At 41.5% G+C, this 11,288-nt stretch overlaps 1 protein-coding gene across 2 annotated transcripts; it reads right to left on the minus strand.

Moving 5' to 3' along the window:
• Positions 1–2,481: 2,481 nt before the first annotated feature.
• ppm1db (protein phosphatase, Mg2+/Mn2+ dependent, 1Db) lies at positions 2,482–10,944 on the minus strand. Of its 2 annotated transcripts, none has more exons than XM_061702919.1 (7): positions 10,287–10,944; positions 8,361–8,589; positions 7,376–7,500; positions 7,089–7,270; positions 6,740–6,967; positions 6,379–6,466; positions 2,482–4,912 (listed from the first exon to the last, which is right to left on the minus strand). In XM_061702919.1, exons 1-6 carry the CDS (start codon positions 10,789–10,791, stop codon positions 6,383–6,385), a joined length of 1,353 nt encoding a protein of 450 aa, XP_061558903.1. In that variant the 5' UTR covers positions 10,792–10,944; the 3' UTR covers positions 2,482–4,912; positions 6,379–6,382. The 2 variants fall into 2 exon arrangements, with proteins under 2 accessions (XP_061558903.1, XP_061558901.1); XM_061702917.1 differs by having other exon boundaries at positions 2,482–4,960.
• Positions 10,945–11,288: the final 344 nt, after the last annotated feature.

Genomic DNA, 11,288 nt, shown 5'->3' on the forward strand with positions numbered 1-11,288 from the left:
ATTGCCCGTAGGCATGACTGTGAGTGCGAATGGTTGTTTGTTTCTATGTGCCCTGCGATTGGCTGGCAACCAGTTCAGGGTGTACCCTGCCTCCTGCCCGATGATAGCTGGGATAGGCTCCAGCACGCCTGTGACCTTTGTGAGGATAAGCGGCTCAGAAAATGGATGGATGGATATTTGGCATGCATTCCAATGTATACCCAAATATTGTACACCTGCCCTTTCTATAAAGCAAACAAGAATAATTAAATGTTATAGAATAGGCCTTAATCCGGCTACGGGAAAATTGAGGGAATGATAACACCGAAGAATACAAATGATATTTCACATTTGTTCCATTAATGTAATGAATGTCATTGCGTGGCCTGCAAGTCGTTTCATTCACTCAAATAATGATAATAATATTTTTTTAAAAAGTATGGGCTTCCTGTTTACCTGTAGCCACATGCAGCGAGCAGCAGAGCTTGCTGGCATTTTAAAGATTGCTTCACACCCAGCAGAGACACTAAAAGGGAACTCTCACCCACAGAGCTCTAATTCAGTTAGCTTATTACACTGATCCTAAGTCTACATTATGCTCATATGAGCAAATAAGTTTCCACAATTTTCCACTCACAACCATTATTGGCTCCGACCAGATAATAATGCTCAGTTTTGACTGAGACAGTCAGTTTATAATTCTGTTTAGTTTGCATGGGTGTCTGGGTTTGTCAAGGAAGTTACTGTAAGTTTCTACCCTTGGGGTTAAAGCCAGGGTGGTGACTCTTTTGTGAAGATAACCATAAATGAGTACCACTCAAGCATGCGTTGCATGAATATTATCCTGTAAACTTCCATGTGATAATGGCCCGAGAGTACAGACTATACAGTTTGGACGCATTAAGCATGGAGCCAGAGCCCCTGACCCATTGTTGTGCAACAAGTTGTCCCTTATTTTCTGTTATCGTCAGATCAGCACTCACAGGATGCTCATAAAAGTGAGACCCATGAAGTTGGAGATAAGCGAGACAAAATAACCACTGACACAAGCTCAAAACTTTGGGGGAAAATCCTTTACAAGAGTCTATCTATCTATCTTTTTTTTTTTTTTTTTTTAAATTATATTTGATGAGGGTGCATGAAATCAAGGAGACCAATTCAATCATATCGCTGATCTGCAGAAGAGGAAACAAGGTCACGTCATCTCCCATTATCTTGAGAGGTCCTCCTCCTTTTAGTACTTTACCCCACAGCCTCCCAAGAGTGCCAGACGACAGACCATTAAAACCCTGTTGAATCACCACTGATACTGTCAGAAGGAGGGCAGCAGACGCGAGGAGAACAGAGGCTCGACCAAAGGATGTGGCGCAAAGAGGAAAGTGGGAAGCTGCACGGAAATGTTGATTGGATAGGTCGAGTGAGAGTAGTGGTCCAAAGCAGGTGGGAATGAAGTTATGGAGAGAAAAAAACAAAAAAAACATTAAGTGTTACAGTGACTCCCTCTTGGTTTGCTGTAGATGCATATTTGTTGGGAATATGAGCAGAAGAGTCGTGAGACAAGTGGGAGACGCTAGTGATGATGTGCCGGCTAATGCAAAGTGACAGCGTACGCAGCAAGAGTGGGAAGCTGCGTGCGAGGGAGGTCAGCAGATGTTGGGCTGACACGCAATGAAATATTCAGGCCCAGACACCGCTATCATCACTTTGTCATCTTTGTCCGTATGTTTGCAATGGAAGTAAATGGTAAACATTTCAAAACAATTTCAACTCAAGGTTTACAAACAGCAGCAGATGGCGATTTCGCACTTTTATGCAACAATCTAAGATAAGAATTTCTTAGATTGACTTGCAACAATGCAGGATAAGGGCTTTGGGGGAGATGCAGCAGCTTGAGATAAAAAGGTATTAAAAAGAATATCGATCAACTGATTTTTTTGCTTTTTGAGGTGTAACGATCGATTAATAGACAAATAATTATCAAACTAATCAACAACTATTTTGATCATCGACTAATCGTTTGGAGACATTAACTTAAAATTGTCCAAAACCTCACAATTTCAGCCTCTCAACAGTAAATACCCTCACATTTTTGTCATCTTCCATGAAAGCAGATGGACTATCTTTGTGTTTAATCAATAAAAGACGTTTGCAAACATCTGTTATCACTGTGGAAAAACAATGATGTGCATTTTTGGCCTTTTTTTTTTGTGGGGGTGGGGGGACATTTTACAGACCAAACCAGAAACTGAATCATCATCAATTTGTTTGTGCATTTTCTGCTTTTGAAATAATTACCTGTTTTTGAATAAAGGGCTGGGAATTTAAAGACTTTATCCAATCCATCTACTAATTGAAAAAAAAATATTGAGATTGATCAATTATTAAAATAATTGTTAGCTGTAGCCCCAGCTTGTTTTAATTAAGGCAGGCATGGCTCACAGTTAAGAGAGGAGACAGTCTCGAGCGAGTGGAAAACTCCACAAAATTGACTCGTTTGTTTACAAACTTACAAGCTTCCCTCCCTTAAAGTCCAACTAAAGTTAGAAGCAGTCCACTATTTAAGTGTGAACGTGGAGAAATGTTGCGTTGAGTGTCATGCATGTCTAGTTTTTGTCCCTTTCATATATATTTACACATGCGGACACATCAGCATAAGAACAATAAAAGTCAAAATACAACATTTACAAGTGTGTACTGTGTCAGGAGTTAACGGAGTCCTCCCTCACTTACAATAAAATCAGATGACAGCAAAACTTTCTTGAAACAGTGGTGTCGTTAGTTACAGACGAGACCTTAATAAATCCATCAACATTGCTGCCATCTACCGGTAAATTAAATCATTGCAAGTGATGATTATGAAAACATTGCAGCGCTCCATCAGCCACGAAAGCGCCCACTGTAAAATGGAAACTTTATTACAACACAGACAGTGTATATACAGTCACTTTCAAAGAATGTACCTCATACAGTTAGTCCTGAGAAGTGGCGGTGACATGAAACTCTAGTGTTGCAATCGGCAAAACACAGCACGTCCATTAACATCCATTAGTTCTGGAAACTTCACAACACCGAGTAGATCTGAGCATGCCAGAATTCTGGAAACCAGATTAATTTGCATAATGTACTGTACAAAGTCCTATTGCATAATGATGTATTGTACAAAATAAACAAAATGGCTGCAACTGTAGTGTGGACTCCATGTCACAGGTTTAGTTCATGTCGTATGACCTTGGTGAGGGGAAACTGAAGGTGCATGATAAATAAAGGAGGCTTAACCACACAGGTCGAAGTATCTGTGAAATTCTTCGATATCTGGATCCCTCATATGAAAAGCACCCACTTGTTTGTGCTAAGGCAACAATTTATGTAACAAAAAAGGCAACCAAAGCAACTTCGACAGTTGCTCAGCTGCCACATCAACAAGTTAAAATCGATGCAATAATGGGCACTCATTCCAACTGAATACAGTTACTTATAGGGTGGGATTAAAATGCAAATACTTCAGCAACTCTCATAAATATGTACAGGAGAGGCCATTGGAAATCATTAGCGCATAGTAAATAGTTTAAATAGCTTATATGCACCAACCAATACAATTGGGGACGATGAAAAGACACTGGCGTAAAGCACAAACATGTTAAGACAAATATTCGATTTAGGGTATCCCTATCCTAACCCCCAACCCACAACGAAATTATGGAAAGCTTTTTTTTTCTGGCAAATATAGTGTTTTCAGTGTTGAATGTTGATCAACAATCACACCAGAATTCAATTTACTGCTAAACCTTTTGTACGCTTATCTTCTAAATTCTTATGCGATTGTGGTATTAGGGAGGTAGGTGCAATGAGTAAGAGCTACTCAACACAGTCCTATTGTACGCAGATGCCCTGATGGTGAGATTCGGGTGAAATCTTCCACCTTCACAGAGCTCCACTGAGAATGTCCACAGCTTTACATGACAGAGGGACAAACGCAATAAAATAATTAAGCAATACGTTTGGCTGTTGCTGAGGACTGGTCTCAATTTTGGACGCAATTAAGAAAAATGGATAAAATCCAAACAATCTTAAAATAGACTTTATTTTCAGGGCATTGAATCAATCGTAGCAGGACTGTTGTGGTTGTCTTAGAAGACGTTTCGCTTCTCATCCGAGCAGGCTTCATCAGTTCATGCAACGAGGCTTAGTTCGGTTCAGAACTGTTGCGATCGATTCAGTGTCCCGTGTATCAAATGACCTGGATGAATGAGAATATTCGCATTTAAAATGGACTTTAATTTCTAAAGAGGAAAATCCTTCGAAACTTCAAAAGGAACTAGTGACATTTTTACCCTTCAAATATCCTTTCGATATATATACTATTGTCATTATATTCATGTGTAAGTATGAAAATAGTTTACATTGAACAAATGTACAATTTCCGTAAACACTAAAATTTGAAGATGGGGCAGGAAGTCTAGCAAAATGAGAAAAATGTAACAACAAAGTATCTCAACGTTCGCCAGATATTTACAAACGAGCGACTTTATGCAAATAAAGTCAAAATATCTCGAAGGGGGCTTATGCTTCTCGCACTCAGTACACGCACAAGAAAGCCTTGTGCTGCTGCTGTACGACTGTGTTGTCGCTCTCGCGGTTGTGATTTTCACACAATTGTTCACTTTTGCCGCGAGGCGTCTTATGAGGCAAACATTTGTCTGGGGACTGATCACACTGATGATCTTCGGGGCTAACGTGTAGAGCGCTGAGACCTTTTTAACGGAGAAGACGACTCAGACGTCCGGTCCACTCGGATTGCAGAGTCTTGCTTTTGGAACACATTCAGTGGCCCGTCTCAGGGGGACAGCGCGGCTCCCGCAGAGTCGACATCGGGAAAGACGTGCGCTGTGGCACAGAAAGCCGCTTCATATAGCCCGAATGCCTGCTCCAGAGTCTTAGAACGTTGTTTAAGGAGAGAGGAGGCATTATCGGCTTCATGCCGCTGAAACACAAGCAACATCATCAAATAAATATCCATCCATCCATTTTCTGAGCCGCTTCTCCTCACAAGAGTCGCGGGCGTGCTGGAGCCTATCCCAGCTATCATCGGGCAGGAGGCGGGGTACACCCTGAACTGGTTGCCAGCCAATCGCAGGGCACATACAAACAAACAACCATTCGCACTCGCATTCACACCTACGGGCAATTTAGAGTTGTCAGTGAACCTACCATGCATGTTTTTGGGATATGGGAGGAAAAAACCGAAGTGCCCGTAGAAAACCCACGCAGGCACGGGGAGAACATGCAAACTCCATGCAGGCGGGGCCGGGGATTGAACCCCGGTCCTCAGGACTGTGAGGCAGACGCTCTAAGCAGTCGCCTACCGTGCCGCCTCAAATAAATATGATAGTTAAAAAAAAATTATAAATTGAGCATTCCAATATTCAAATTCTTCAATCATACAGCACTAAAACCAACAATAAGACAGTTAGAAGCCGTTACAAATGAACAAACACAATTAGAGAACATAGATAACAGTCAAACAACAACAACAAATCAAACCCTATCAATTTAGATGTGCTCATTTGGTTTATATTAGCTAATCGTGAAAGTCTCACTTTCACGTATCCCAACATTTCTGGAAGTGTCACTAGGAAGCAAGTGTTTGATGTTGCATACATTATTTTGAGTGCAATGATGTAGCCGTTTTTTGATACTGTACACCAGTAATTTGCAGCAGTCAGCAGCCAAATTGTGCCCTAAGTAACTATAATATTAATAATAGAAAATTAGAGGGTGCAATGTACTCTATATGGCATTGTTATATGAATGATAAAAAAAAATAATAATAGGACTTGGCCTATAGACTAGTGACTAAAAAGTACAGTCACTTGGGATTGGCTCCAGCTCACCCACGACCCTAAACAGGATACGGAGTAAACAAAAAGAATGAACAAATGAATGAATATAAGTTGAAGAATTATGGAGCAGTAGCTAGAAGAGCTTCCATTCGTCTCAAAAAGACTTTCTTTTGCATCTATTGGACGGGATAGAGCCGAACTCATCCAAAATTGTTGGTGCTGAGGCTCCATTAAGTTCTTCGTCACCAAAGTCTCGCCTTTATGAGCTTTGCTTTGTGCACTGGGACACAGACTTGAAGTGTTCAAAATGTCTTGGTCAAACAAAAGAAATAAAGGGGGAAAAGGGGGAATGCTGGACTTCAGGATTATGTTTTTAATTGGGCAATCTGACCACAATTCATACTATTTTTCCTATTCTGTCCTGTAATATGATCTGAATGAGTTTTTTTGTGTTTGTAATTTGAGAGGTAAACCAAGGAAGGACAATTCATTTTAATTTAGTAAAAACAGCAAATGGCTAATCTATCTGATAGTTTGACACATTTTTATGAGCAGTCACCTGACTACCACTCCAGGCATGTCCATCCCTCATGTTCTTCTCCATATATCTCATCTTCTTCATTAAACATGCCATCCTCACGCTCCGCCTGTTGGCCCCGAAAACAAAGAACGATATGATGAACCACAGGTCAAAGTGTCCTTTGAACCTTCACATTTTAACACGTGAACATATTAGCATTTTTTAAAGGACTAAACAGGCCATAGTGGTCAGTACACCAACAACAACAAAAATCTGATGTTCTTAATGTTCTTGATAGATCTGCTCAGTGACAAGCTTCTCTACTTCACGTTCTCAGTGGTTCATCCATAAAACAAATCCCAGATTGAGGTCAGGATGAATTAAAAAGTGTGACACTGACCTTTGGAACCTCATATGTGTTGTATTGGGTTCCCGGGAAGGGAATGTGGTCAATCCCCTGAGCCATGTCCACCACAATCTCATCTCGATGCATCGGGATCGTCGGGCCTCCACGGTCCTGCAGCGCCAGTACAATGACCGTTGTGTTGTCTGCGCGAAGCATGCGCTCTTTCCAAAAAAGTAGTGCGGTGCATCCCAACCGGCAGGCACAAGACATTCCTTTCGGTCCCTAATTCGAAAGAGAGAAATCACGATCTGACTTGCAATTACAGCACAGGAAAAAAAAAAAAGGAAGAAAATCAAGAAGCCAACAAATGTTTGGCATCCAGTGTTGTTTATGAATTACGCACCACCATTTTGTCATGGCTATAACACATATTGACCGCATTCTTCGGCGGCATCATGTTCCATAGACCATCACTGCCAAGGATAATGTAGCGATGTCGTTTGGGGTCGAGGGTCATCACTGTGGTATCGGGCTCTGGCGACACCACAAACTCTCCGCTGTAGAAGTCGTAGCTCCACAAATCACCTTTCGACAGAGAAGAAAATGTGTCATAAACATCACGGAATGCCCATCTGCAGTCGTGCTAAGCAGTATTATTTTTGTGCTGAGTTAGGAACAGTGTCTTTTTACCAAGAGATCGCGCCACTGCCAAGAAGGGGATCTGGTCGATGACTGTGCTCCTCCTCACAGGCCCGTTGTGGGTAAGTCGGGGTCTCTTCCACACTACACGGTTCACCCCTGATTTCTTCATTACACTGCAGTCAATTAAACAGCATTTCAAACATTATATACACAATTTATGGATGACAATGATTCATTGGGGGGCACGGTGGCCGACTGGTTAGAGCGTCAGCCTCACAGTTCTGAGGACCCGGGTTCAATCCCCGGCCCCGCCTGTGTGGAGTTTGCGTGTTCTCCCCGTGCCTGTGTGGGTTTTCTCCGGGCACTCCGGTTTCCTCCCACATCCCAAAAACATGCATTCATTGGAGATTCTAATTTGCCCGTAGGCGTGACTGTGAGTGCGAATGGTTGTTTGTTTCTATGTGCCCTGCGATTGGCTGGCAGCCAGTTCAGGGTGTACCCCTCCTCCTGCCCGATGAGAGTTGGGATAGGCTCCAGCACACCCGCGACCCTGGTGAGGAGAAGCCGCTCAGAAAATGGATGGCTGGATGGATGATTCATTGGCGTGACTGAGACGAGATCACGATAATTGATAAAGTTACATCCAATAAACTTACAAAAACCAACAATAATAGTTCCTGAATGTTAGAACAACATTGGCGATTGTCACAACAGGAACCAAGTTACACTTTTAATCAGTTGACTTCAGAAACCTTGATTTCAATGGAAATGGTGACATGGAAAGGCAAGTCAAGATTTTTTTTAAATGAAAGTCCTTACATCCGATACAACGTCCTCACTTACTGTATGATTAACAAAATCCAAACGCATGGCTCAAAGTCGGACATATGTGTGCGTAGATGTTCGTTTCAAAAGTAGTTAAATGAGAAGCCTTCTTCTGGATTGAACTACTGCAATGGCGAACTAGATTTGTGAGATTACAAAAAGTACTAATTCTTGTAACCCCTACCCCTTTTTTTTTTCCAATACTCACCTACCACCCAGTCGCTCGATTCTTTCCTTCTCTTTAGGAAGTTCAGGTTTATGGTCTTGTGTGACTTCAAGTGCTTGAAGCGTGATATCCGATTCATTTCCTTTCACTCCAACCACTACAGCGGAATCTCCCACATGAGCAACATACATGTGAACGCCACGGATCACAATCACGCTCGCTGTGGTGCCTGATGTGCTGGGCAGGCCTGTAATTGTTTTAGGCCACTCTGCTGCAAGAGAAAATAAAAGGAAAAAGTGTCATTAAATATGGTCAAAGTTGCTGGGAAATAAGGGTGGGAGAAATGATTCTCATATTCATTGCAATGCAGATGAAACAAAAATTCTGAACAGTTTAAATTTTTTAACATTTTAAATCAATTAATTAACGTAATGTTGTCAGAAATAACAAGGAAGGGATAAGTGCACTGGCAGAAAAAGTGATGACTCTGCTAATATCACACAGTCCACAGTAATATCGGTATTTTTTGGTTTTTACATTAACAGAACACAAACACTAAATTGTTATATTGACAATACTCCGACTGATGAACACACAGATACACAAAATGTCTAAACCTGCTCAAAATCCATCTTTTTGTGATGCCGGAAATTCCTGCCGCTCCAGGGATGACCAAGCAATACACAGTCAAGCGCAAGTACAGTTGAATTAAACGTAAATCGATTAGTCATGCCTGGAGAGAGGGGCGCGGCTGTATCTAGCCCAGGGGACTGTTACTGTTATGATGGCTTTGTGCAAAAGTATGTTAGTTAAACCTTAAGAGTAGCACCAGCTACTGGACTTTTAGCGTTCTGGTTAGCGGTGGACACTCAAGGGATGGTGGTAATATGGGTTTCAAGAATTAGTTCCAGAGTTTTTGAGTGACAAAAGTAACTTTAGACGCCCACTGGTGATACATTTAATTTTTTAGAACATAGCAATTGCATTTAATCTGTAAGAACTGGTTGTTTTTAGACTTTTATTTAGGTACAATTTTTGTTTAACTTTTAGATGCAATAAACTTTATTCGTGTCATTATTTTTGACTAAAACAATGATTAGAGTCTTGTACAGTTGTTCGTATTATCTTATATTTAAGTGTCGTGTTGATATTCAAACTGTGCATAATGTCACAGTGGCTCATATTAATACGAAATAAACTTTTTAGGAATGAAAAAGCTCTCTTTTTTTTTTAATGAACACTTAGACCTACTATGCTACTGCATTTAATGTTGTTTGTTATGGTGTTACTTGGAGAGCTCAATAATTTTGTAAGTCGTAATTGGTGTAAAAAAAAAAAACGTTTGAGAAGCACTGCTTTAAGCTATATGTACACATTGTTTTGGTAGCATAAAAGTCGCACCACCGCTAGCTAGCAAGCTAGCTCCTGGTTGAAAACAACAACAACAAAAGGGATTTTTATATTTTTCTCAAAACTAGCACTTACTTAAGTTAATAAAAGAGGGAAACTATTTTGTGTGTTTTGACAAGTTATCATAATGGGTATTGTACATAATGAAGTGTATTTTTTTTTTAGGAAATTTCAGAGACTGCACTTGTTTTTTTATTTTTTTACTTTTACTTCAGTAGTTGAATCAGTACTTACTTTTTTTGTACACAATGTATTCTACACGTAGGCTATAATTAGGTGAGATTGTTAGTAATTTTGCAACCTCCGTCTGTATCCGAGTAAAGGCAAACTGTGAAACAGCTTTTGGCATTGTATCTTTGCATCTCTTTTGGCCGGTGTGTGGACTTTCCCTCGCCATTAAAACACGCCCAACCTATTTTATACAGTCGACGTGTGTTTTTGCATGATGTCATATATCCAGCTGGGCTAGATACTGCCGCCATACACGGTGTATAATGTCGTTTTATGTTGTTTCAAGCGTGACCGACCACATAAACAAAATTGTAAGGAGAAGCTTACGTAGTTGTTTCCACATCGCATGGTGGCAGGCGATGAATCCTTTCCGGAGAGCAGCACACACTTCCGAGTGATCCTTGGACCAAAATCCCCTCTGTCTCTTTAATAAATCCCACAAATGTTCCCTGGCGAAATGGGCTGCTTCCCGGCCCCCGTGGCCGTCAAACACGGCAAAAAACGCCACGGACCTCCGAGTGTCCACAAGGCGCTCGTCGATTTTTTCGCCTGATAGCGGCGCGCTGCGGTCGCCGGCCAGGCTCTCAAGCCACATCGCAGCCACCGGGCCGGGCTCGGGGCCCGACTTTTTCGCTCGGAGCTCGCTTTCGGTGGCTTTGGACGAGTCGCTCTCGGCGGCGTCCTGTCCCCCGTGTCTCTGTGACTTCGCGTAGTCTTCGCTAGCCGCCGACGTCGGCTCGTACTCGATTCTTACCTCCACAACATCCTCCATATATTTCCTCCCGCCTTGCTCGGAAAACGCACTCATACGAAATATGATGGCATCGTCCATGATCGCTCCCACCAAATGCTGCCCAGCGAGACAACAAAAGGGCGCACGTAGTAGCTAACTGTAGCTCACGAGCTAATATTTTGAACCGATTTTGCCGCGATTGTGTAGCTGGAGGCTTCCGTCCTTTTTTGTTTATCCTCTTTCGCACGTCACGCTCACGCTGTGCGTCATGACGCCACGGCGCCGACCCATACGTAAACAACTGCGCATGACCGCTCCCCAAAAATAATAATAATTACAAAAACAAAGACACGCTCATTTTAAGTTTTGGAGGGATTTTGAAAAAAATATGTATGAAAAACTGTATGTTACGGAAGCGTATTGCTGCCACCCAAAAAAAAAAAAAAAAAGTTCACTATCACGTGATATGTTTCACGTTATAAGGTGATATGGTTCATGTTATAATGTGATAAATTACACGTTATAACGCGAAAGGTTTCACGTTATAATGTGATTCGTTTCATGTTATAATGTGAAAGGAATTACGTTATAACATG

The sequence above is a fragment of the Phycodurus eques genome, chromosome 17 (assembly GCF_024500275.1).
Source record: "Phycodurus eques isolate BA_2022a chromosome 17, UOR_Pequ_1.1, whole genome shotgun sequence".
Taxonomy (NCBI): domain Eukaryota; kingdom Metazoa; phylum Chordata; class Actinopteri; order Syngnathiformes; family Syngnathidae; genus Phycodurus; species Phycodurus eques.

Excerpts from the sequence above, each read along its gene's own strand:
- ppm1db (XM_061702919.1), bottom strand. The coding sequence starts at position 10,791 with ATGGACGATGCCATCATATTTCGTATGAGTGCGTTTTCCGAGCAAGGC. Across the intron at positions 7,501-8,360 it reads ATCGAGCGACTGGGTGGTAG|TGTAATGAAGAAATCAGGGG; the intron begins GTGAGTATTGGA and ends AATTGACTGCAG. Across the intron at positions 6,467-6,739 it reads ACACATATGAGGTTCCAAAG|GCGGAGCGTGAGGATGGCAT; the intron begins GTCAGTGTCACA and ends CGGGGCCAACAG.